Raw genomic sequence first — 27200 nt, 5'->3', positions numbered from 1 at the left:
TAGGTCATGGCATGGTTGCTAGGAACACAAAGCATGTAAAATAGTGCAAATTTACTGAAAATATTGTACAAAAAATTCAACCGTAAGTAATTCTCACAGGCCACACATTTGGAGAATTTTGGTTTCTCCAAAGCACAGAGAAACTCGGCGAATGTTGCTTTTTGTGACTCAAATGAAGAAAAACACCCTTGCTGCTGTTGGTTTTTTTTATTCTGTATTGAAAACAGTCCTTGGCTTGTGTGCTGCTGCAGTAATGGACTGTGGCTGTGCCATTTACACTGCCTTTGTAACAGCTTTGTTTGTTTCCTCTTTCCTTAGCCTCTTGCCCCCAAATCCAGCGACACCTGGGCTCTAAAATACATAGCTATATGTGGGTGCCCACTTTCTCCCCACCATTCTAGGGCAAGCCAGTAAATCTATGAAGGCACATCTCAACTACTTGACTACCTGAGTGCTTGGTCAACAAAGCTTGTACTGCCTCATCTAAAATGTCCCCACCACAGACCATCTCTCTTTCTCCTTCCTTCCCCCTCTCATTCCGCCTGCTTGTTTTTCCTGGGTGGGGGTGAGGTAATAAAAGGAAAAAGGATTATTCTTGAAAGAAATGGCAGGGGACTTTTCATTGCTCTACTGCCATCTGGTGACAAAGAATGAGAGAATGGCAAAGCAATGTACACCCAGATTTTATGGCCAGGACTGATCTTTCAACCAATGCTACGTTTAACAGGATGGCTGGGGGACACCTCTGCGCCCTATCTTCTATTCCAAGATGCTGCTATTTAAAGAGCTGTGTCTTCAGCATCAGGTCGGGTCCCAAAAAGCAGCTCCGCGGTGACTTTGCCATCGTATTTGGGCAGATTGCCCCCAAAATCTGCTGGCAGGATATCAGCATCGATCTCTCGGTAGAAGGTGTCGAGTTCGTCGCCATGCACAAACACCTGAGTGCAAAAATGAAGGCAGAAAGGTTGAGCTGAGAGATGCTGTGTAACTGGGGACAGAGTTCAGCTATTTGAGCTATTATGTGATATATAACAGGGGACGCGGGTGGCGCTGTGGGTTAAACCACAGAGCCTAGGACTTGCCGATCAGAAGGTCGGCGGTTCGAATCCCCGCAACGGGGTGAGCTCCCATTGCTTGGTCCCTGCTCCTGCCAACCTAGCAGTTCAAAAGCACATCAAAGTGCAAGTAGATAAATAGGTACCACTCCATCGGGAAAGTAAACGACGTTTCCGTGCGCTGCTCTGGTTCGCCAGAAGCGGCTTAGTCATGCTGGCCACATGACCTGGAAGCTGTACGCCGGCTCCCTCGGCCAATAAAGTGAGATGAGCGCCGCAACCCCAGAGTCGGCCACGACTGGACCTAATGGTCAGGGGTCCCTTTACTTATGATATAGAAGGATTTGAAATATATGTTTAAAATAACCTTGGCTTAAAAAAACCCCTGAAGCTTTCCTTTTAGGAATTATAGGTTCCGAAATCCCAAAGGAGCAGAAAAGACTATGTAAGCAACCACAGCTGCGCAGATGTTATTGGCCCAGAGATGGAAATAAGATAAAGCCTTCTACCAGAGAAGAATGGCAGATGAAGTTGATGGACTATGCCAAAATGGCAAAAATGACCGGAAAAATCAGAAATCAGGAAGACCAAATTTTAATAAGGAATGGGGAAAATTTATAATTTATCTTAAGGACCATTGTAAACAGCTAAAATCGTTAGCAGGATTGGAATATCACTTGTAGCTTAATGGTGAATTTTGGACACAATGGAGAGGTAGATTTGGATCATCATAAAAGATGCAGGAGGAAATCATTAATAATAGGACCCACAAAGGGGAGGAGGGAAGTCCAAGACATTCATTGGAATTTTGTTTTTATTTTCTATGTTCAATACATGACTAAAATTTTAAATCTGAAAAACCAAATAAATTATGTATGTATGTAAAAAATTGATTCTCAGCTATCATTTCAAAAGCGAAACGTGTTTCTAGCCCATATGACTGAGTGGCTGGATATAATATCAACAAGTGATGCAAAATTGTAACACCAGGAGTTTGCTACCCTTGCAAGCAGCAGCTAGGTGTGGGAAAACCTTTGGCCCTCCAGATGTTGCTGTACTACAGCTCCCATCATCCCTGACCATTGACCGTGCTTGCTGGGGCTGATAGGAGTTGCAGGCAGTGTGGTGTAGCAGTTAGCGTGTCAGGCTAGAATGTGGGAGACCAGGGTTCAAATCCCCACTGGGCCATGATGCTCCCTGGGTGGGAGTGACCTTGGATCAGTCACTGCCTCTTGGCCTAACATAACAGGGTGGCTGGGGGGATTAAATGAGGAGGGGAAGAACCATGTACACTACCTTTTGCTCGTGGAGAAACATGTGAGATACAAAAGTTGTTGTTTTATCAATAATAGATCAGCAGCATCTGCCGGGCCAAAAGGTCTCCATGCCTGCAATTCCTGGCAGAAGATACCCAATCCCAGTAACATCTCATTTCTGGCCTTGCATGCTTGCATTCCTTGACTGACAATGCTGTATTCGTCTTCTCATTGCTCCTTACCCTTCTGCGGCATAACTCACCCTTTCCAGCAGTTTGTTTTTCAGGAACGGTTTCACCACATTGTAGGTTGTGGTGAAGTACCACGGCTGGTGGATGAAGTGGACGGCCTTGAAACGAGCTGGGAAAGAATCCTAGGGATTTCCAAAAAGAGCACATGGTTAAGGCAGCCAGCCGCACAAAAATAATAATACAGTGGTACCTCTGGTTGCAAACGGGATCCGTTCGCAACATGAGCAGAACACAACCTGCGTCTGCACGTGCCGCGATTTGCTGCTTCTGCGAATGTGCCTGACATCATTTTGCACGTCTGCGCATGCGCGAGCAGCGAAACCCGGAAGTAACCCTTTCCGGTACTTCCGGGTCACAGTGGGACGCAACCTGAAAACACGCAACCTGAAGCAAACATAACATGAGGTATGACTGTAGAGCAAAGGTGAGACAGAGCAGCTAGGCAGAGGGGACTTTTATTGCTTCAAAAGCCTGATTTCTCCTTTTTGGATGGGTGGAGGAAGCGAAGCAGTTCCACTAAACCACCACTGAGGGCTGTGCTCTTTGTATGGATGTAAAGGGCAGGGATGAAGTACTTTGTGTCCAGGGGCCAAATACTCCATCTTTTTGGACTCTTTGGACAGTCATACCCCTCACTCAAGCACTCCCCCCCCCCCGGCTTGAATGTGTCTCTGAACTGTGATAATGGCTGTGTAGACACCAAGAATTTAAAGCACATTTCCCCGCCAAGGAATACTGGGAACTAGTTTTGCTATGGGTGCTGGCAACTGTAGCTCTGTGAGGGGTAAAACTACAGTTCCCAGGATTCTTGGGGGAAGGTGTACACAGACAACATCTCTTGCTTGATGGGATGTAGGGTGGAAACGGGAAGGGTGTCAACTGTTGGGTGGCTGGAATGTAGCCGCCTGTGCAAAAAGTTAAGAGTTTTCATCCATCATTAAATTGTAGAATTGGAAGAGGCCCCAAGAGTCATATAATTCAACCCCCTGCAATGCAGGAATCTCAGTTAAAGCACCCATGAGAGAAACAGCAATCTGGAAGACTGAAGGAAATACTTCACACATTTTTGAGCTAAAGGGCAAAAGTGTTCAGGGGTCAGCAGGTCAGCAAACTTTTTCAGCAGGGGGCCAGTCCACTGTCCCTCAGACCTTGTGGGGAGCCGGCCTATATTTTTTGTGGGGGGGGGATGAACTAATTCCTAAGCCCCACAAATAACCCAGAGGTGCATTTTAAATAAGAGCACACATTCTACTCATGTAAAAACACCAGGCAGGCCCCACAAATAACCCAGAGATGCATTTTAAATAAAAGGACACATTCCCTCATGTAAAAACATGCTGATTCCCAGACCGTCCGCAGGCCAGATTTAGAAGGCGAGTGGGCCAGATCCAGCCCCCGGGCCTTAGTTTGCCTACCTATGGTTTAGGTACAAAACCAGTCCATGTTCTTTTCCTTTTGGTTAAATGAAAGCTGAAAATGCGAGGAGGACAGTTCATCCAGCGCTAAGGAGGGGCATCTGCCTCCCCTTGCCCTCTCCATCGACTCCCAAAACTCTACCTGATGCCCTGATTCTTCTCCTTGAATAACACCAATGCAGGTGTGGGATGATCGTTCACTTCTTCCCGCGATGACTTGCCTCGCCTTATCTGCCCCTCCTTTGCTCAAGAAGCAGCCACGCCAAGTCACGCGGCACAGCTGCAACTCCCCGCTTGGCACCCATCCACAGGATCGTGCCCTTCCCCAGGCCGCTCAGAGAGACACTGGCCAGGTGAGGATCCAACCAGGTATTGGCACCTGGGGAGCACCAAGCATCTAGTGCTCTCGTGCCTCTGGCCTTGTTTACCACTGGCATGCATTACCTGGGAGGTTTCCCATAATAGGATGCAGTGCTTGGGTTCAAAAAGCACCACCACCAACTATAGGGCATAGGAAGATATGTTCCTTTGACCGTGCTCTAGATGCCTCTACCTTCTCCTTAACAGGAACTCTTCACTATCGCGTTCCTGGCTTTTTAGTTCATTCTTTTAGCCAGATCTGGATGCTTTCCTGTTACAGATCTCTTCTCCTGTCTGAAATTTAGCCAAACGGCCAAATCGCACCATCACGCTCATCAGATTGATGTGATGACTTGCATGGGGTCGTGAAGGACCATATAGCCCTTTCTCTCCAGCACCTCAAATGTTCCTGTGAATGTTTCTGGTTGTGGATACATCATCTTTTTGTTCCCGTTCTGAGCACCAATAAGCAGCGGACTTTCATCACTCAGTTGCCTACATTCCTAGATAGAGGAAGTACCGTATTTTTCGTTCTATAAGACACACTTTCCCCCCTCCAAAAATTAAAGGGAAATGTGTGCGCATCTTATGGAGCAAATGCAGGCTCCATGGCTTCAGCAAAAGCAACGCGAAGCCTCCGAAGTGCAGCAGGAACGCTCCCGCTGTGCTCCGGAGGCTTTGCGTTGCTTTCGCTGAAGCCTGGAGAGCGAGAGGGGTCGGTGCGCACTGATCCCTCTTGCTCTCCTGGCTTCGCTTTGCTGGAGAGGTGCTGCGCAGCTTTCCCTCTCTGTGCAGTGCCCCTTCAGCGAAGCGGGAGGAGAAATAGAAGGGGCTCCATTTCTCCTGCCGCTTCGCTGAAGGGGCGCTGTGCAGAGAGGGAGAGATTTTTTTTTCTTGTTCTCCCCCTCTAAAACTAGGTGCGTCCTATGGTTGGGTGCGTCCTATAGAGCGAAAAATACGGTACTTCGTAGGCGAAAGGACTTTGGCTCCAGTGGCAAGCTGGCAAGAAGGAAATTGCTGCCACCTGAATGAGTTTTGCATGGGCGAATATACTGTACAGGAGCAAGGCTGTAGATTGGACAAGAGTCCAAATCAGTAGAAGGCAGCTTCCTATGTTTCTACAAAGGAACTGTCCAGGGTTGATTGACATCACTGATGACACACAATGGTCATGTGGTATGCTGCTTGCCCCCTGGTTCTAGGAATGCCTCTTGCATAACTATGGGGTCCGGGTTGTCTTCACTGCTTTCTAGGGAGGGCAATAAGGCAGACTCACCTGCAGCATGTCCACCATTTTCTTCAGTTCGGATGGTTTAATGCCAGAGGCCTGCTGCATGGTGAACCCATTAAAGTTCTCAATGATGCAGAAGCCATTGATTTGCGTCTCCTCGTTCTCTAGCAGCTTCTCTAGGATCACACAATAGGCGCGAAGAATCTGGATCAAAACACATGGAGACAGGAGCTTATGTCCAGAACTCTGGCCAACTTGATGGATTTCCTTCCTCCCATGGCTTGGGAAACAGGCAACCTTTCTGTACAATGCTGCTGAAGTCAGTATTTATTTTGTTAATTAAATTTCTATGCCTCCTGTCATCCGAGGATCACAGGGCAGTTTACAATAGAAACACACACACACACAAACAACAACAACATAGTAACAAACAAAAACAATACCCACCCCCCAAAGCCCAAATGGTGCTCCACCTTGCAGAATGGAGAACAGATGTGGAGAAACTTTGACCCTCCAGCTTTGGGCAGAGTTCAGCTATCTGAGATTCTCAGCTTTCATTTAAAAAGCTAAGTATGTTTCTAGCCATATGACTGAGTGGTTAGGATATCTGACCTTAAAAACAGTCAACAACTGATGCAAAAGTATCACACTAGGAGTTTGCAACCCCTGCAAGCAGCAGCCAGGTGTGAGAAACCTTTAGCCCTCCAGATGTTGCTGAATTTAGCACTCGCATCGCCCCCAGCCATTGGTCATGCTTGGTGGTGCTGTTGAGAATTCAGCAACATCTAGAGAACCAAAGGTTACCCACACCTGTCCCGAAAGAACCTGAAACACCTTGATGAGAAGCAGTAGCTTGCAGCAGGAACCAGGAATATTTTTGTATCGAGGGTTGTTTTCCCTTGGGGATAATCTTTCAGGAGCATCCTTGCACTAGCGAGAGGTGCTCCCTCCTTGTCTAGTCAGTCACCAGAGGGAAGGCAGACTGCCCTTGCTAGAGGGCTGAAATAGTTGCGAGAGGGCCCCCCCCCCACCACCTTCCATTGCTCCAGGAGTCGCATTCTAACACAAAAAGAAAATAGTCCTGCACAGATGATATGAAGCACCTATCACATCAGGCCATTGTTCACTACCCAGCATCCCAAACCAGGAGGTGGGTCAAATATACAAGAAAAGAATTCTGGTGTCTTATTTGGTTGCTGTGCATGCTTGTACAAACTTGTACACTTGACTCTCCAGGTGCCATTGAACTCCCAACTCACATCAGCTCCAACCAGCATGGCTAGTGGTCAGGGATGGTGGGAGATGCAGTCCAGGGGTGGAGAACCTCAGACCTGGGGCCAGTTGTGGCCCTCTGGGTTTCTCTATCTGGCCCATGGAACTCTGCAAAGGCCATACCCATCACCAACCCACCACTGGCCCGCCTCCACCCCACCACTGGCCCTTGGAAGGTTGGCCAGAAGGGAATGTGCTCCTTGCAGTGGAAAAGGTCCCTCACTCGCTATTGTAGCTCAGTAACATACGGAGGCCACAAGTTACCCATCCCAGTGGTAAGCATTGGCAGTTTAATAGTGGGGGGGGGGAGCACAAGTGCTTGCGGTGTAGGACCTCTGCTCGAAGATGCTCACCTCATCAAAGGTGATCTCCTCGTAATCCCAGTTCTCAATGTTGAACAGCAGCACCACCCGTCCATACTTGTCCCTGTTGGCCAAGATGCCTGGGTAGCCAGCCTCAATGGTGCTGCGCACAGCCTCGGGAGTCAGGTTTTCAAAGAGCTCTGGATACTGCTGGCGGAAGTTGACATAACCTGGTGTGAGGGGGAAGAAAGATGGAAGAAGAAGAAGAAGAAGAGGAGGAGTTTGGATTTGATATCCCGCCTTTCACTCCCTTTAAGGAGTCTCAAAGCGGCTAACATTCTCCTTTCTCTTCCTCCTCCACAACAAACACTCTGTGAGATGAGTGGGGCTGAGAGACTTCAGAGAAGTGTGACTGGCCCAAGGTTACCCAGCAGCTGCATGTGGAGGAGCGGAGACGCGAACCCGGTTCCCCAGATTACGAGACTACCGCTCTTAACCACTACACCACACTGGCTCCATGATGAGCGTGGGAAGAGAGACTGAAGCATTGAGCTAGATTAGGAATGGGTGAAGCTGTGGCCCTCCTGAAGATGATGATGATGATGTTTTATTATTTATACTCCACCCATCTGGCTGGGTTTCACCTGCCACTCTGGGTGGCTTCCAGCTCATATAAAAACATAATAAAAAATCATTCCCAGCTAGCATGGCCAATGGTCAGGGATGATGGAAGTGGCAGTCTAGCAACATCTGGAGGCCCACTGGTTCCCCATCCTTGCAAATGTTCCCCTTCCTTGCAAGGATGCTGTGTGCTTAAATGGTGGGGCTATCAGGGCAGAACTTCAGGGCAGAAAGTCACTCGGCAGAAGGAGAAGGGGCAGCTAACATAGCTGTGATGTCTCATCACATATTGAGGTAAGTAATGAAACCAGGCAAAGATCTCAGAGGAAGGTCAGTCGCTTGGTGGTAATGTGTCTGCTTTGCATGCAGAAGGTTACAGGTTCAACGCTCAACATCTCCTGGTAGGTCTGAGAAAGAACCCTGGAGAGCTGCTGCCAGTCAGGGTAGGCTAGGGTGAGGGAAACTATGGAAGTTTTGCAGTCAAATCTAACAATGCATATTTTTGCTAGTTAGCACATGAAGGAGTTAAGACCATAGAGCTGTGTTGCTGATAGGCAGACGCAGACCATAGAAACGTAATTGGTAGAGAATGCTCTGTGTGATGTCATTAACCCTCCTCTCCTGGGAGGGAAGGAGCAAATAAGTATTTCCTGTTCCTTTCGCCTCCCCCTCTCTCTTCAACTAGCCATGGGAGCAACCGTCTCTCCACTTGTTCCTGTATAAGGCACATGCCTGAAGTTGTTTTGGCTGTAAATACAAGTATTTTACCTGCATTAGTTTTTACTTCTGTTGCTGCTAAGGATGAATGCTTGACTGTGAGTAAACTATACATTTTAAACTTGCTTTTCAGTTTGGAGCCTGTTTCTTTGATAAACAGGGAAACAAAAGGGAGACAAAAGGGAGGCTAACAACTAATTCCTGTGCTTCCAATTATACTTGCTCAGATGGGAGTTATAAACTCCACTGAGAAGGCTTTCTCTCGTGGGAGTATCTGCAAAAGCCCTGTATTTTGGAAAAAGGCTTGTAGCCCCATTTTCTCTTTGTCTCAACCCACACACATGGGCCTGCAGAGGGATCAAAGATAGTTAATGCATCCCCTCACCTACCTAATAAAACCCATCAGTAACCAGTGTGTTCCTGATATTGTTGGACTACATCTCCCATCAGCCCAACATAGCCAATGATCAGTGATGAAGGGATCTGTAATCCAACACAGAGAGATGTTGGGGAGGACAGGTTCCCCATTCCTGGTGCAGACAGTGCTGAGCTAGATGGACCAAACATATCACTCAGAACAAGGCAGCTTCCGATAAGCCCACTCCCACTGCCCCCCCCCCAATAATATCATGAAGTGCAAACTCTGGAATTGTACTTGGGACAGTACTTGGGACGCGGGTGGCGCTGTGGTCTAAACCACAGAGCCTAGGACTTGCCGATCAGAAGTTCGGCGGTTTAGATCCCCGCGACAGGGTGAACTCCCGTTGCTCAGTCCCTGCTCCTGCCCACCTAGCAGTTCAAAACCACATCAAAGTGCAAGTAGATAAATAGGTACCGCTCCGGCAGGAAGGTAAACAGCGTTTCCATGCGCTGCTGTGGTTCGCCAGAAGCGGCTTAGTCATGCTGGCCACATGACCCGGAAACTGTCTGCAGACAAATGCCGGCTCCCTCGGCCAGTAAAGTGAGATGAGCACCACAATCCCAGAGTCAGTCATGACTGGATGTAATGGTCAGGGGTCCCTTTACCTTTACCTTTACCACAGTACTTCAAACTTGTTGCTTCAGGACTCAGGAACCTAACAGGGTCTATTTATTTTTTTCATCCCCCACCCGGCCATCTACTTTTCTTCTCAGTAAAAACTAAACCATTCTGCCTCCTTATTTTTCTCATGCTTGTTTACTAACAAGGGGGTGATCAACACAGATTTCCATTCTGCAGGGGGCAGGAATAGCAGGGGTAGTAACTTGTTTCCTGTTAAGAGCCATCAGGCGTGAAATGGGGAAACGTAGCTTGGGGCAGTTAAATAAAAACAGGCAAAAATCCTTCTCTTGTTCTTTATCTCCTTCGCTAGTTTTGTTAATTACTGCTCTGTTGCATAAACAAAGGGAGCTCTGAAATAGAGCCAAGCAAATATTTTTCTTCTTCTCCAGGATAATCTCTCCAGTTTACCAGAGTCCAGGGTCAATGCCAGTAAAACCCCTCTCAAAGAGAGAAAGGGGGGGGGACACAATACAGTGGTACCTTGGGTTAAGTACTTAATTCATTCCGGAGGTCCGTACTTAACCTGAAACTGTTCTTAACCTGAAGCACCACTTTAGCTAATGGGGCCTCCTGCTGCTGCCGCATCGCCGGAGCCCGATTTCTGTTCTCATCCTGAAGCAAAGTTCTTAACCTGAAGCACTATTTCTGGGTTAGCGGAGTCTGTAACCTGAAGCGTATGTAACCTGAAGCGTATGTAACCTGAAGCGCGTGTAACCTGAGGTACCACTGTATAAGGTAACAATACACAGCGGAGGCACCCAAATGGAGAAAAACCTCTTCCTACAACCTAACTTTGGGTTTTGCTGGCAATTAAAGGTGTTGCCCCTCACTCCTCCTTTTTTCTTTTTAATATACTAGATAAATAAGCCAATATCACCTGCCCACTCCCTGTGCTACCCTAAGGAAGGGTGACTACAGCATACCAACAATATTTGACTAGGTCTGTTTGCATGCCAAAAATCCCCACCTTTAATCAGATCATAAGCCCTGCTGATGTCAAATTTACGGGCTCGGATGAAACGCAGGAAGAAAGCATCATCCTTTCCTTTCACTTTCTCAGCCACCACCTTGCAGATGTCCTCTCCTCCTTTGGCTTTCTCCTGCACCAGTTCCCGCAGCTCTTTCACAGCCAGTTCACGCTTCTCCAGAGTCTCGTTCAGTTCGTCCTTTGCCTGTGGAGGAGAAGAGAAGCCGGACAGTGTCTCAAAGGTAGATGATGTCACTGGAACGGGACAATACCTGCTTTCCCTTCTCTCCCACGCAAAATAGCACTTGTGTGCTCATATTCAAGGAAGCGTTCTCCTAAACAGAAACATGTTCGCTAGCTGTGGCTATTGGTCTCATGATACTGTATCTGGCATGGCCCTCAGTGCTCAGCCAGCAATTTTTCTTGCCCTAATGCTGGGGACTTCAAACTTCCTTTCATCGCTGAGCCCTATTCTAGATCAACTTGTCTTCTAAGCAACACCAGAACATCTGCCATACAAGCCCAGAACACAGCAAAGGATTCTGGCCTATGTTGTTAATATTTCTATGGAGTGTCGGCCAGGTCTGTCGACTATCACCATTGCCCCCTGAAACCAGAGTATATATAGAACAACACACCTAGCATTCCACTTGTGGTTGTACTATTCAGGAAGAAAATTGGTGGCAGTGAACTAAAATGGCTTTTGTCTGCTATTGCTAGGCAACTCACTGAGGAGCCACCAAAGGAAATACTTTTGCAGACAACTGTCCCAATGTATTTTGGCATACCAAGCAGTAAAATAGCAAGGAATGTCCAGCCCAGCTCACTTTAATTAGTTTTCACTGTAGAATCCAAGTGCTGTCATTTCACATAGCTGGTATGAACAAAATCATATCATTTTCTGGATATTAAGTGGGCTGGTTCACAGATCCTATATTGAGCAGCAGGTTAAACTAAAAGGCCTCCAAGATACCACCCAACTCTAAACTTCTATGGGCATTCCATACTTTTCTTTTTACATTTAATCCAGATTTCCTCCTTTGCAAAAAAATTCCATTAATTAGAAATGACCCATTATATACCCACAGTTGCTACTGGTATGGAAGAAAGGGCATTCACAAGGTAAAGGTAAAGTTAAAGACCCCTGGATGGTTAAGTCCAGTCAAAGGCAACTATGGAGTGTGGTGCTCATCTCTGCTTTCAGGTTGAGGGAGCCGCCATTTGTCCACAGACAGCTTTTCTGGAGCATGTGGCCAGCATGACTAAACCACTTCTGGCACATGGAACACTGTGACGAGTGCCAGAGTGCATGGAAACGCCGTTTACCTTCCCGTCGCAGTGATACCCATTTATATAATTGCACTGGTGTGCTTTCGAACTGCTAGGATGGCAGAAGCTGGGACCGAGCAACGGGAGCTCACTCCTTCACGGGGATTCAAACTTCCAATCAGCAAGCCCAAGAGGCTCAGTGGTTTAGACCACAGTGCCACCCGCGTCCCCAGTGAAGGAGACTATAATGTGATTGATAGCACTTCCACCAAATAAGTATATTGACCCTTAGATATGCCTACAGGACTCCCGTGAAGGCTATATAAATTATGTTGGTATACAGATTTCAGGCCCTGTGCATTATATTTATTGTCCAACGATCAATGTGAGCTTAGAAAAATATCTTCCAAAAATACCTTCCGATCAGCAATGTGAGCTTGGAAAAATACCTTCCGATCGGCAAGCCCAAGAGGTTCAGTGGTTTAGACCACAGCGCCACCCACGTCCCTGGCATTCACAAATAATCCCTTGGCAACCTCAAAAGTAAGGTGAGTGTGACCAAAAAAACCATGCACCCCACCCCTGAGCGCTTCCTCTCCCCTTTGATCATTTTCATAACGCAATTTATTTTCTCATTAATTGATGGAGAATGGTAAAAAAGCAAGAGTGGGATTTTCAGCACAGCAGTAGGAAACCCTGAGATAGACATGGCTTTGGTCTGACCTAACAGGACTTATGCTCTTAATTAGCGACTTCTGCCTTTGATACAATTGTATGTAGGAAGTTAAACAATGGGCACATTGCAGCCCTTTGATGATTCTTGCATAAAGCAGCCACCACACTGGGCCTCCCTGTAGGGTTGTCTCTGCCTCTACATCAATGGCAGCATCAAATCTGGAGCGCCATTTTTCCAACCTTCTCCTTTAGCTCTTTGTGCTTTTTAGGGGAGAACAAGGTAACCGCTGTATCAACTGTTAGGACTGCCAGTGATGGACCTGGGCTGTGGTTCATCTCTGTGGCTCAGGGCCTAGCAGAAGCCCTGGTGGACTCAGGACCCATGTGTGTCTCTGTGTGTTCCCCTTTGTCTTCCCCCCTGCTATGACCCTCTGGTCTCCACTGAATGCTACATGACATGAACAGAGGCGTACTGGTTAAATTGCAGTGGAACAGCCATGCAAAACAGGGGCAAACTTCAAAGAAGGGTCCCTGATACAGGCCTTGAAGGATTCTTAGCTAACCCTGTTGGCAGGGAGACGAGGCATAAAAATTCAGTTTCTGTTTTCTCAGGAAGGTAAGGCAACAGTCTCATGATGGACCATCTTGACATCACTAAAACCTCTTGCTCTCTCTCTCACACAGAGCTACGTAAGTAGTTAGTTTTTGAAAGGTTAATTAGCCACGTTGAGCTCCATGAACAGGCCAACCTCTGGAATCATTAACAGCTTTCAGTCTTTGGCCTTCCCTCTCCACCCTGCCCAGCGATGCTCACCTTTTGCAAGGTATAGTCAGGGATTTTCTCACACTTCCCAAAGACGCGGCCGTGGTCCTTGGTGGTCAGCCTCTCGAGTTTGGAACGCAAGGCTTGCTCCTCCTCGGAAACGATCCTGAATGTGCCAGTCTGGGGGGAGAAAGCACAAGGGGGAAGTGAACTCCTGACTTAAAACATCCCCATCATGTCAACTGCTCATGCAAGAACTGACAAAACTTGCATAATACTTGGCACCCTATGTAAAAAATATTGACTCTAAAAGGAGAAGACCTGTGAATATTTTTGCAGCAGGGTCCTTACAGGTATCTCAATAGTAATAATAATAATAATAATAATAATAATAATAATAATAAAATAAATAAATATTTGTACCCTGCCCATCTGACTGGGTTTCCCCAGCCATTCTGGGCAGCTTCCAGCATATACAAAAACATATCAAAACATTCAACGTTAAAAACTTCCCTATACAGGGCTGCCTTCAGATGTCTTCTAAAGGTAGACCCAATCAGCATGAAAGGAGAGTTTTTTCACCACTGTACACCCAAAGCAGAGCATTTAGGAACTGAAAACATAGTGTTTTCTCTTTCCAGAGTCTGGTGCCCAAGTTCTGTTATGTACAATCGAACTTCATGGAAAACACAGCGTAAGACACTCAGAAAGAAGATAGTGGAGGAGTCCAAATATTTTTTGTCCATGTACACGCACAGAAAATTATCAATTTATCTGAAAGGCAACTCGTGGAGATTCGCATTGATCATTGCAATGCATCCTTAATAATTATTATTGTACAATATTACTATGTAAACTTAGAAGGTTGCATAATGTTTGAAGGGGTGTGACTGTCAGGGAGATGGCTTTAACTATCATGACCCTGCGTGACTGAATTTGCCACTACACTACTGGCTGTAGATCAGTGGCAAAGTGCGTACTTTGCATCTAGAAGGTTTTGGGCTCAATCCGGGGACTGGTGGCAGGGTGGCGATGAGTGGTCAGAGGAAGAAGAGGGAGCAGACTGGGAGGAGGAGGTGTCAGAAGTAGAAGAGGTAACAGGGTTTAGTGAGCAGGGAAAATCTGTGGCAGATAGAAGTACAGAATTAGAAGCAGAGGTGGACGCAGAGAGGAGGGAAGCCAAGAGGAAGAGATGAGTCAGGCTGGGTGTCTTCCCCTCCTGCTGTGACAAGCTCCCCTGACCCCTTGTCTCCCAGGAATAGAAGAGGTCTGAAGAGGGAGGAGCAGAGACAGGCACATCGGCGGAGTCTCAGATTGCTTGGGAAAGACCCGAGGAAGGTGGAGATTTAGGCAACTGCCTCATAGGGACAAAACCCACTGAGAATAGTTGCTGTCCCCATTAGGCCTGGCATTCCTGGGCAGGTCTTATTTCTTCTGAATCACTTACTTTGTGTGATTTATTCCTGATACCTGCTCCTGACCTTATACATCTTAGAGGCAGAGCTCCTCAGTTGCCTGTTACTGTTCATCTACCTTTTCCTTTCATCTGGGCTGAAGCAAGACAGAAGCAGGTGTTTATTGTGGGCTCAACACTGCTCACAAATGTAAGGTTTTTGCAGTGTGCCCACACAATGGCATCGGCATAAAAATGCCAGTCCAGATTTGCCCTATCCATGGACTATCTTTCCATTGCTTTGGATGGGCTAAGATGCATTGGAAGGGCTTTCCTCCAAAACTGCAGCATATAAATATTCAACAACATTTTCACGTGGTAGGCAGCTTCCTGGATGCAGCCACTATTTGTCCCATGTGGCAAAGCCAAAGTGACATTGTCGTCAGGGCTGGTCTCAGCACTGGTAGTGGCCTGAGGGTGTAGAAGACTGATGCTAGCCCTGCTGAGAGCAGAAATGAATCAAGATCTCCTTAATCTAAGCCTGGTTAGAATCAGGAAAAGGGAACAAATGGAATGGAACAAACAGGATCTGTACTCACCACTGAAGTCATGTTGTTTTCCTAATCCACGCAACCACTAAAAAGAGAGAATGAGGATTATCAGGCTAACATCAACAGGAGGCAACACAGTGACACCTGTTGCAGTTCACTCTCTGGTCCAGAGAAATCTGGTAACTTTCCGCAGCTGAGGATCCTTCAGAATCCCAAGTCCGCCTTGAGGGTTCTAGAGGAGATCTAGTGAGGCTGTCATCCCTGCAGGAAGTCCCACCCTCTTCTCATTACCAGGAACTTAATTTTCAGAGAACATTGCTGGGCCGCCTCCTTTAATTATGTCTTATACTTATACAGTCCCCAAAGTTTACTTTCTCTCTTAGGTTGCTAAAGGCTTCCAGCTGCTAGCCTTTGATGGCTGTGGAACTTCCCAATTATATGGCTTTTACCACTCCTCCTGTTTGTTTGAGTCTTTATCTACTGATAAGGGTGGGGCCAACATCCCTGTCCTGTCACCACGTCAGCTAATGTCCTGTTTGCCTTTGTTTATCCTTGGCCATGATGAGTACAGATATTGCCGAAGACTAGCTAGCAGGAACTGTAGTCAGGGATGATGGGACATACAGGAAGTCCTATTAAACTTGGTGGCAGTAAACATGCATTGGAAGTGGCTGTTTTGTCTTATTTCAGTGCCAGCGCAATATGCCTGGGTCAGCGCAATAGGTCTTGGGTCCACTCCCTGACATCTTCAGTTAGCAAGAGATGGGATAGACCTATTTCTGCCCTGGAGAGCAGCTGTCTGTCAGAGCCGGCAGTGAAGGGCCAGATGAACAAAGGATCCGCCCTGGTATAATGCAGCTTTTAAGATCCCATGTTTATAGACTCACAGGTTTGCTACATAAGAGACTACATGAACAGGCTGCCGGTAACTTGTTGCACAAGATTGTGTGATCTCTTGCACCACGAGTTTCTGCTAGTGCAACTGTTGCACTGGAGAGATAGCACAGGACAGGACAGTACCCACCCCAGAAATGATCTCTTTCAGCTTCTGCCTTCTGGAAGTAGGTATAGGGTTATAAAAGCCAGGACTAGCCGCCTGAGAAACAGTTTCTACGCAAATGCAATTCTGGTTCTAAACGCAGCATAAGGAGTCTCTATAGTATATTGTATTTTAAAATGGGGTTTCAGAGTTTTAGGGGTTTTTAAATGTTTTATGTAGTTTTTCAATTTCATTGTTCTGTATGGGACAATGACAATAAAGATATTGTATCGTATCGTATCGATTCCTCCGTTGTGCAACACTGAAACTCGTCCATCTGCTAGCTCAGCAGCCCTGGACACAGCTCACAGAGTTTGAATGGGTACATAGCGGTTGTCTAGTCTAACCCCATGCAATGCCGAATCTGCAATATAGGGTTCCAAGCAGAGCATCCCTGACATGTAGACATCTAGTCCTTGCTGAAATACACCCAGTTGTTTTTAACGGCTGGGCTGCGTTTGCTGCGATTTGAAGCAGTATTAAACCTGCAGCACCTATACTCTCCCAACCGACAGTAACAAGAAGGGTTGCAGCGGCAGAATCTAAGCTGAAAGAAAGAATCTCGAAATACTCACCAGGGAGGTGAAACAGTTCCAAGAAGGTCAGTGTGCAATCCAGGCAGAATCACCGTAGTGAATAAATTGAACATGCAACAGGCAGCAAAGAATCGAGAAAAGGCTGAAGTGCAACAAGAGGAAACCCAGGCAAAAGCTTTGTAGAGTCACCGGGCTGGGATTAGACCATCACAAGGCATCGCTCGCAAGAGCTCTCTAATTAGGTCAGCACAAACCAGGCGAGGGACCCCATTAAAAAATTACAAAAGGCCGGCGAGGAGGGGGCGGGGGAGAGAGAGAGCAAGTGGTCTTGGCTCACAGAAGTTCATGGCGGGGAGGCTGGCAGCATTCTGGGGCCGATTAGCCAAGTATAAAAGCTTCTTATTGTATAACTGGGCCACACTCATTAGTGTAACATGCAGGGTGGAAGGAAGGGCTTTGGGGGACATTGCAGAGGGAGGGAGGGAAGGAGGGAAGAGGGTCCATAATTTCAGCGGGGAAGGGCTGTAGCTCAGGAGCAGAGCACATGTTTTGCATGCAGAAGGTCGCAGGTTCAAACCCTGGCATCTCTAGATAAGCAAAAGTGGGAAAGGCTTCTGCTTTGGAGAGCCAATGTCCGTCAGGATGTCCACCAGCCTAGATGGACAAATATAGGCCCCATCTACACAATATGTTTAAAGTAGCATCATGCCACTTTAAATAGTCATGGCTTCCCCCAGACCAGCCTGGGAGCTGTATAGTGGAGTAGGACAGCTGGGGGGGGGGGAATCACATCTGGCAACCAATGTGCCCCTTTGGTTTCAGATAGTACATGGGTAGACGAGTCTTTTTAAAGTGGTATGACGCTGCTTTAAATGTACAGTGCAGATGAGGTCTTATTTAAGGTAAAGGTAAAGGGACCCCTGACCATCAGGTCCAGTCATGGCCGACTCTGGGGTTGTGGTGCTCATCTCGCTTTATTGGCCGAGGGAGCCGGCGTACAGCTTCCGGGTCATGTGGCCAGCATGACTAAGCCGCTTCTGGCGAACCAGAGCAGCGCACGGAAACGCCATTTACCTTCCCGCCGGAGCAGTACCTATTTATCTATTTGGACTTTGATGTGTTTTCGAACTGCTAGGTTGGCAGGAGCAGGGACCAAGCAATGGGAGCTCACCCCGTTGCAGGGATTTGAACCACCGACCTTCTGATTGGCAAGTCCTAGGCTCTGTGGTTTAACCCACAGTGCCACCCGCGTCCCGAGGTCTTATTTAGGGAAGTGAAAAAGCCGTTCTCTGATGTATATTTAAACAATGGGTTGCATCCAGTGCCAGCCCTACTGAGAGGAACCAGAACTGTGGGATTCATTCATCCCTAGTGGAGCAGCAAGCCATGCTGAAATTCCCTCTTCTATGGGTCAATGCCAAACCAGGCGTTTAACGTCACCATACTTTGGCTCCTAGGTTCAATTTAAAGGGTGCTTACAGGCTGCTGCTACTTTGGGGTGAGATTCAGTCACTCACTGACAAATTCAGGTTGTTCAAATCAGGTTCTTTGCCGCCTTGTGTGATGAACCCGAATGGTGCAGGCAGCCTTGGCTCACCCCTAGTTCTCGTGAAACCCTATAGGAGCTCCTGAGTTGTTGCAAGATGGGACACAGCTGGCTGCCCAGAATATACACCTTTTTACCGCAGGATCATCCCAGCCACCCTTCCTTGTTGTTTGCCCATTACTGTGGACTTGGTTGGTTTCTGGTCCAGAAAGGAATTTTGATCCCAACCACAATTTGTCTCTTAGTTGGGAGGTGTTCGCTTTTCCCTTAGTCAAGGACAAAATGTTTCTTGTTAGGTATTAATCTCTTCCTTGAAATTCCTGGGAGTTTACCTTAGTGAAGACCTCACTTGGAAAAACAATATAACTCAGGTGGTTAGGAAGGCCCAACAGAGGCTCCATTTCCTCAGGGTCTTGCGAAAGAACAATGTTAAACAACAATCGATGACCTCCTTCTACCGGTCCACAATAGAAAGTGTCCTCTCATATTGTATCACAGTGTGGTACGTTGGCTTGACAGCCATGGACAGAAAGTCTTTACAGAAGGTGGTGAACACAGCACATGATATCATGGGCTGTCTCATGAACCCGCCAGATGACATTGCAAGGGATCGTTGCCTTAGGAGAGTGAGAAAAATTCTCAGGGACGATTCACACCTCGGCCAGCACCTATTTAATCTTCTACTCTCGGGCAGGAGATATAGAAGTATAATCAGTTGTACCAGCAGGCTAAAAAACAGTTTCTATCCGTGGGCTGTTAGGCTGCTGAACGGAAAATAATATAGAGCAACTGACTTTTGGGGTTGGTGTTTTGTACGACAAGCACACAGAGTGCAATGAGGTTGAGTGTATGTGGGGGGGGGGGAGGCTCAGTTAATTTCATTGTACACAGGTTGTACATTGACAATAAAGGTATTAAATATTACATATTTTTGTCATAACTGGTGGAAAATGGCATCAGGCAGGCAGAGGCGGAGCTAGCTGCACCCGGGTCGAGGCTAACCACCCGGTGGAGGGTGAACGTCCCAGGGGGGCGGCAATGTCACCCCCCCTCAGGGATGACACCCTGGACGGGCCACACCCACTGCACCCCCCTTGCTCCGCCAGTGCAGGCAGGCAGGATCTGCTTAAGACGAACCCTCATAGGTAGGGTTGCCATATTCCAAAAAGTAGAATTCCTGACAACCCCAGAAATAGTGATTTTTAAGCTTTTTGAGCTGTTTCTGATGCTTTTTCCATTGCATACGTCTGGGTTTCCCCTTACATTTTGCCGATTCTGCAAAATTCCTCCCCGACACCATTTTTACACCCAAAAACCAGGACATTTTCCTAACATATGGCAAGCCTACTCATACAGGGTCTTGTGGGGTTGCACTATAGGCTGCAGCCTGGCTTGATGTTATTTTTTTATTTGCTTAAAAAAAATAGTTTAACAACAACAGCTGCAAAAAAATGCAAATGTAACTTGATTCTGTGTTTCCTTTCTGTGTGCACTTTGCTGTTGTTATTCTTTGGATTGTCATTTGTTTTAAAGTGCATTTCATGTTGCAATTTTAGATTGCTGTGGGAACCCAAGGAGAAGGGTGCATAATAAACAAAAATATTATAAATAAATGGTACTGTGCACGATTTCTTCAAAATGTGGCAAGCCAGCTCTGCTGTGTTTGGGTGGGGGCTCCTGCTTATTTTGTTGAATGGATCCCTGGACTTCTGCCCTATTCTGACAGCACCACTGGTACACAGTCTCTTTCTATGTAACCAGAACAGAAGATTCTGCTGAATTCTGACCGAAGAGAATAGGACAAAGTGTATATCTTCACTGGCAGTAAAGACAGAAGTGATTATCAACGGTCACTTTTGCCTTCCTCTTTCAGTCCAGAGACCTTCACACTAAAGGGGGCTTCGCAGGGGGCACAGTGGCAAAACGGATGGTGCAACTCTGTGGCGAGCTTATGCAGGGCATGTTTTCTAACTGTGTTGAGGTTTTTATTTTTATTTTTTATATATAGTTACATATTTTAATGAAGTAATAATAATTAATAAATAAAAATAAATATGTACACCCCACCCCTGAGACCATTCCATTGTAACTATCCAACCTCCCAAAATTTCAACACCTCTTGCGATGCTTTAACCCCTTTCTGTTTTAACAGTATAAATTCTACAAATGCCTCCCATATTTCCTCAAAACCATTTCTTCTGCATATTCCCCGTCTTACCTTAATAGTAAAGGTAAAGGGACCCCTGACTATTAGGTCCAGTTGTGGCCGACTCTGGGGTTGCAGCGCTCATCTCGCTTTATTGGCCAAGGAAGCCGAAGTACAGCTTCCAGGTCACGTGGCCAGCATGACTAAGCCGCTTCTGGGGAACCAGAGCAGCGCACGGAAATGCAGTTTACCTTCCCACTGGAGTGTACCTATTTATCTACTTGCACTTTGACGTGCTTTCAAACTGCTAGGTTGGCAGGAGCAGGGACTGAGCAACGGGAGCTCACCCTGTCGCGGGGATTCAAACTGCCGACCTTCTGAATGGCAAGTCCTAGGCTCTGTGGTTTAACCCACAGCACCACCCGTGTCCCGTCTTACCTTAATAGCACATGTTAATTTATGATTAACAGCTATATCCCTCACCTCTTTATACCATTCTTCCATTTTATATTCACCTTGCCTCTTCCACTTCCTAGCTGTAAAAATTCGCGCAGCTGTCATTAAATTTGTGAGCAAGTCCTTCGTGGCCTGCGAATCTCCCCCTCCCCATGTGTTGGGATTTAAGGATTTGAATTCCATTATCGCCAGAACTGTGGTTAGAAATGAGTTTCCACTGTGAGGCAGGGAGAAAGGGGGAGAGAAGAGGTATAGGACAATTAATGATGGAGCTGTGTGAACAAGGCATGGATGGGGTTCAGCCAAAAGCCACTCAGGCCCCCCCCAAAAAAATCCTCATGATTTAGCATCTAGAGATTTGAAACTTGTATAAATTATATTAGCACACAGTGCTTGCAAAGCAACTGGTAAGCAACTGCATGTTTGAACCAGTCTTCAGGGCTGCTGCTTCACGCAACCAACTTGGAAGGGTGTTTTGTTTTGTTTTTTCTAAAATAAATTGGTGCAAACTCTTTTAATAATAATAATAATAATAATAATTAATAATAATTTTTATTTATACCCCGCCCTCCCCAGCCAAGGCCGGGCTCAGAGCGGCTTACAAGCAATAATAAAAACAAGTTGAATTATTACAACTTAAAAACAAAATTAAAATACAACATTAAAATATTGAAACATTAAAATATAGCCTCATCGCAGGAGGAGAAGGAAAAGAAAAATTTTTAGCACGTGAAGATACGATGGATTGGATACAGGGGAATGAAGCAAACTGGTTACTGGCTTCCAGTGCTGTTGCAAGTACAGTATATAATCCACATTTGGGCACCCCCTGCCCCCAATATAACCTAGATGGGTGCAGTAGCAAAAAGTGAGAAATTGCCCCTTAATCTAAAACTACCTAATTGCGCCACTGATGGCTTCTGTTCTCTTGTGTTAGCTACCATCTCTGAACAGTTCAGGCTTTTGTGGAAAGCTTCAGAAATAAGCCGGTGTGTTTGCAACAAGAAAGGCCACTTAGGTTAATCTCTGCTTCCTTTTAAACATAGGTTGAAATCGCCTCATGGAACAAAGGGTTCCCCTTGTTGCTGGGTACTTAGGGGTTTTGTACAAAATGATCCAAGCCACGCGTGAGGCAAGAAAGAAATCCAGGAAAAGGCCAACCTGCAAGAAGTGTTACCCTCACTCTGATTTGGTTTCACGATGGTGATATTATTATTATTATCATCATCCTTCCTGGCAGGTCTTGAATGGGCTTTCTGTCCGAGCTCTTAGCAGCGAAGAAAAGTCACTCAAGGGTTAAGGCTGCACGGGACAACAGCAATTGGAACAAATGTTATGTAAATGAAATGTTAAAAAAAATATCAGATTGTTTTGCAGAGAGAGGTTGGATGAGGTCAGGGCAGAAGCAGATTCCCAGGTCTTGCTGATGTGACCCTCATTTGGGATGGTGGAAGAGAGAATATGACAGAAGGACTATGGGTTGCTTTCAATTAACGTATACTCAGAGTAGATCCACTAAGATAAACAGGGTCCATTAATTTTAATTAATGGGTCCATTAATGGGTCCATTAATTTAAGTGGGCCTATTCTGTGCGGCTTAATACAACACTGTACAGTGGTACCTCGGGTTAAGAACTTTATTCGTTCTGGAGGTCCATACTTAACCTGAAACTGTTCTTAACCTGAAGACCACTTTAGCTAATGGGGCCTCCTGCTGCCGCCGCGCCGCCGGAGCATGATTTCTGTTCTTATCCTGAAGCAAAGTTCTTAGCCTGAAGCACTATTTCTGGGTTAGCGGAGTCTGTAACCTGAAGCGTATGTAACCTGAAGCATATGTAACCTGAGGTACCACTGTATACTTCACTGCCATCAGGAGAACCTACTGGATGACACCCATAGCCCAATCTAGTCCAGTCCCCTTATAAAGCCATTCACGTCGGTGACCATCCCTGCCTGCCTCCAGTGGGAGTGAGTTCCATAGTTTAATTACGTGCAGTGCTAAGAAGTATAGTGGTACCTTGGTTCTCAAATGCCTTGGTACTCAAACAAGTTGGAACTCAAACACTGCAAACCCGGAAGTAAGTGTTCCGGTTTGCGAATTTTTTTCATAAGCTGAACGTGCTCCGTTTTGAATGCCACACTTCCGTTTTGAGTGTTACGCTGAGGTCTGTCTGTTTTTGCTATTTATTTTGTGTTTCTGTTTTTGCGGTTTTTTTGTTTTTGTGACTGTGTGAAACCCCAGTTCAGCTAGTGATTGATTGTTTGTGTGACTGCAGTACATTGTTTATTGCTTTCATTTTATGGATCAATGGTCTCGTTAGATAGTAAAATTCATGTTAAATTGCTGTTTTAGGGGTTAATTTTAAAAGTCTGGAATGGATTAATCTATTTTACATTACTTTCCATGGGAAAGCGCACCTTGGTTTTGAAACGCTTTGGTTTTGGAACAGACTTCCAGAACATATTAAGTTTGAGAACCCAAGGTACCATTGTAATTTCTTTTATCTGTCCTGATTTTCTTCCAGCATTCGGCTTCACTGGATGATTTCTTGTGTTCAGAGGGAGAAACAATTTTCTCTATCCATGCATAATTGTATAAAAAGTACCAAGAACTTGCTAAAAGCAAGAAGCCTCAAGCACTACAACCGTTCTTCATAGGAGAGTCTCTTTGGGCTTCTATTTAGTGAGCTCCCTTTTATCTGGTTTCTGTCCCCGTCCCCGCCTTTTTCATAAATTGGCAGGCAGCAAGCCTCGAACGTCCGATCTTCCGATTACCGCGCCGGTCACCCTACGCGCTGCGCCACAGCACCATCTGGGGACTTAGCTTGCCGCGGGGGCAGGGGGAGAACAACGGCGAAGCGGAGGCGGCGCATGGGTTGCCTAGGGAAACGGAAGCTGTTCGGAGAGGGGCGGGACTCCGTTGCCGGGGCAACGCCGACGAAGTTCCAGGCGGGAAATTCGGCGCGCGGGGAAGTTTTGAAGGAAGGTGAGGCCGGGAAGCCGCGCCTGAGGCAAAACAGGAACAAGGGGTCGGCAGCGGGAGGGGGCGCGGACGGGGACGTGAGAGGGTCACGTGGCCGGGGTCGTGGCCGAAGGTGGGTCACGAGGCTGAGCGGTGATTGTTGGTCATTAGCCAAAAAAAATTATGACAAGTTTTTTTTTTTGGGGGGGGGGCTTCCTTTGAGCCAGGTTAGAAAAAAAGGGGAAGGGGAAACGGTGTCTCTGAGCATGTGGAGAGTGCCTCTTTTGTTTATAACGGTTTCTGTACCATTTTTTTCCCCTACAGGGAGCTCAAAGTGGCATAAATGATTCCCACTCCCTATATTTCCAGTTTTGTCAGCGTAACAACCCTGTGAGGTAGGTTTGGCTGAGGGTTGAGATTGGCCTATTGAGCTTTATGTGTGTGTGTGGTGTGTGTTGGAACAAGAGTCTTCCTGGTTGGTTGCACCATCGTGGATACACCTGTGTCACCCCAGATAGGGAAGCTTGGTAGAAGATGTGAAAAGAAACCCAGCGGTTGCAGCAAAGTTGTGGCACGTGGCTGTACATTTGAATACTTTCCCACTTGCTGCAGTCATACAAAAATACAAAGACAACCCCAGCATGTCATTAAGGAGTCATCCAAGCTTCAGTTCCCTCCCACCCCAACCTATGTAATGCGCTTTTTTTATTGGATTCAAACACATCCCCGCTTGTAGTGCAGAGTGGTGCAGTCCACAAAAAGTTTTACAGTTTGAGGCTGCTATTCGCATCAGTTTACCTCTCGAGGCCTTAGATACGGAGGCAATCTGAGTTTCCTCTGTTTGTTTCTGTAGGTTAAATCTCTTTTTGCTAATTTTACAGATCATAAGTTTTTGTTTTTGTTTCGCCAGCTCTGTTAACAATGGACCAGAAAATCCTGACCTTGGCGGCAGATGAAAAAGCTGAGCAACTTCAGGCATGCCTGCAAAGCCTGAAAGAAAATGAGGTGAGCTGTTGTGATTCCCACAGTATTTCAGTTGGGGGGGGGGGAATCCACTGATAGTTTGCCCTTGTTTGGGATTGACTGTAAAGAGGGAAAGAGAACCTGTGTTCCTGTGTATGTAGCTGAACTCGCAACTCCCATCAACCCAAAACACATGGAGAACCGCTCCTATCCCTTCATTTGGACATTGCTCATTCTCTTCAGTGTATTTGTTTCACCATCATGGCTTTCATGATCAGTAGTTTTGTGTCCAAATTGTGAGGCATCCATATATAGTACATTAATGGACCTTTATTCATAGTTTGCTAATTGCACGAGTTGCAAGTCGCTAGATATTTGTATTTATTTCTGTTGTATTTCCGTTTCCTTCTATTAACTCATAGCTGTGGGAAGTCCCGTGCATTCGGGAAAATGGTAAAAATTGTGGTGACTCTGTCAGTGGGCAGCTATGCATCTGCCGTATGCCAAGGTGCTGCAACTTTTGCATTTTGCACTATACAGTATCTGGAACCAAAACAGAATCTCATACAATTTGTATGTTTTTATACGTCTCCCTCCTCCTGTAATGTTACCTCCTGTACAGTTTTATGACAGCTAGATAATGTTGTTTTGCTTCCATTTTTCATCATTGTGTTAAGGTTGCCAAGTCTCCTGCCTTTTACTAACTGCTAATGACAAGTATATCCAATGCCTTTCTTGCTCCTCTTAGAAATCATAGGCAAGTGGATTGCCACTTCCAGTTTTCCATGGTCTTCAAGTGTTACTGTAGTACTGTATATAATTCACAAAAATGTTTTTGGGAGCATTCATTCCTCTGTGGTTCTCCCTTTTCATGAACATGGTGTATTTTAACTGCATGTCAGGCTATCTAGTAACAGGCCATTCATCTAGTCATCTATGATGAGTGGAGGTTGCTTCCAGGTGATCAGGCATAGAGAACTGAAAAAAGTTTAGGGTTAGGCAGCCACAAATGATTAATGTAAGTATGTGTAGGCTAGTAAATATTTTGGATGTATCTGCAGGACCGTATTAAGAGGGCGGGAAATTTATGTGTCTTAGTGATGATTGTATGGAAATTAGTACCTGGTTACACACAGTGTTTCTATTATCCTTGGATGTAGAAACTTAAAGTGATGATAAATGAATCTTGTGCTTTCCCCCCTTCTTGCTGCAGTTGAAAGGCTTAATCACAAAGCAGGCTTTGAAGGGAAAGGAGATTGGTGCCCTCCTGAGAGGAATCTTCAAAGGTACCACACAATGAGTTGTGATAGACAGATCTATGAATCCGTTTTTTTACCCAACTGTTCCATGTATGACATTGATATCTTACAGTGCAATCCTAATCATATCTACTCAGAAGCAAGTCCTGTTGAACTGGGTTAGGATTGCAGCCTTAAGCAAGTACTTGAGTGTGGCTGCAATCCTATGTTCATTTACCTGGAAGTAAACTCAGCTGATGTCAGTGGGACTTGCTACTGAACAGAGAAGTATGGGATTGGTGCTGTAAAGAATCTTCTAGATTTTTATTTGTTTTTTTAGAGACATGCTGTGGACCAACTGAATGAAGTGGTCCCCAGACCACAGTTTGAGAACCCTTGTTCTGGACAGTATTGCTTGCAGGTGGGGAGAGTTCTTTTGAACTTGTCCCAGCAGTTGGGTTTCCTGATCACTTAAATGTGCCAGTGTTAAGTAATTCCATGTGGACACAACTGATGTTTATTTGTGAACAAGATACAAAAATATAGACTACGAAAGGGGATATTTTAATTTGGAGCTTCTGTTAATAAAGGAATTTGGGAGTCATGCAGAACCCTTTAGCTGTTTAAATTGCACAGAAGAAAGTGAGTAAATGGTCAGAAAAATTATTGAGAGTGTTGGTGAAGTCTAGGCCACCAGCTTCTCTTTTATCTCTTGTAAGAACTGTATTAAAATGTTTGCTCAAGTAACTTCTTTATTGTTTTTGTTTCCCTTGGGAATTCCACTCCAGGTTCTCCTTGCTTCCAACAGACGGGTGTTGTTAGGAGGCTCAGTGTTTATAAGCATTGTGTCCAGTTGGTGGAGTCGGGGGACCTGCATGTGGAAGTTGCATCTGAAATTATACGGTTGCTTATGTTAGAGGTAGGAATGGAGTTATCAAGACTGGTTTCTCCAGCTCTGCAAAGTGTAATGGAGATGATGGTTCCCTTCCACTTCTAGATTCCACGCTTAAATTACATTGCGGTCATCTCCTGAGAATCCTGACCCTATGCATGTTGCGGAACATGCATGTTATCTAGTGGGGCTGATTTTCAAGACACTACATGTGATTGCAGCTTTAGAGAGCAATCCTTAACTATTAAGAAGGGTAGGTAAGGAAGGGGCTATTTGATATTG

The 27200-nt window shown here is 46.0% G+C and overlaps 2 protein-coding genes across 5 annotated transcripts in view; one reads left to right on the top strand and one right to left on the bottom strand.

Moving 5' to 3' along the window:
* Positions 1 to 667: 667 nt before the first annotated feature.
* Positions 668 to 17050, bottom strand: RLBP1 (retinaldehyde binding protein 1). The gene is made up of 8 exons (XM_083586992.1): positions 16755 to 17050; positions 15189 to 15225; positions 13248 to 13376; positions 10490 to 10694; positions 7194 to 7372; positions 5614 to 5772; positions 2574 to 2684; positions 668 to 938 (listed from the first exon to the last, which is right to left on the bottom strand). Exons 2-8 carry the CDS (start codon positions 15198 to 15200, stop codon positions 780 to 782), a joined length of 954 nt encoding a protein of 317 aa, XP_083443118.1. The 5' UTR covers positions 15201 to 15225; positions 16755 to 17050; the 3' UTR covers positions 668 to 779.
* A 6713-nt stretch (positions 17051 to 23763) lies between these two features.
* Positions 23764 to 27200, top strand: part of FANCI (FA complementation group I) — a 28609-nt gene continuing 25172 nt past the window's right edge. For 2 of the 4 annotated variants that reach the window (XM_083586241.1, XM_083586239.1), the window contains exons 1-5: positions 23764 to 23849; positions 24150 to 24220; positions 24736 to 24830; positions 26002 to 26074; positions 26815 to 26945. In XM_083586241.1, the coding sequence (XP_083442367.1) occupies positions 24747 to 24830; positions 26002 to 26074; positions 26815 to 26945 (288 nt within the window). In that variant the 5' untranslated portion in view covers positions 23764 to 23849; positions 24150 to 24220; positions 24736 to 24746. Of the gene's footprint in view, positions 23959 to 24149; positions 24221 to 24735; positions 24831 to 26001; positions 26075 to 26814; positions 26946 to 27200 lie in introns of all 4 variants that reach the window. The other 2 variants (XM_083586242.1, XM_083586240.1) reach the window with 2 other exon arrangements.

This window comes from Podarcis filfolensis (genome assembly GCF_964270895.1).
Source record: "Podarcis filfolensis genome assembly, chromosome: 14".
In the NCBI taxonomy this organism is placed as follows: Eukaryota; Metazoa; Chordata; class Lepidosauria; order Squamata; family Lacertidae; genus Podarcis; species Podarcis filfolensis.
Note: the sequence above shows the minus strand (reverse complement) of the source record. Positions and strands in the feature narration are given on the sequence as shown.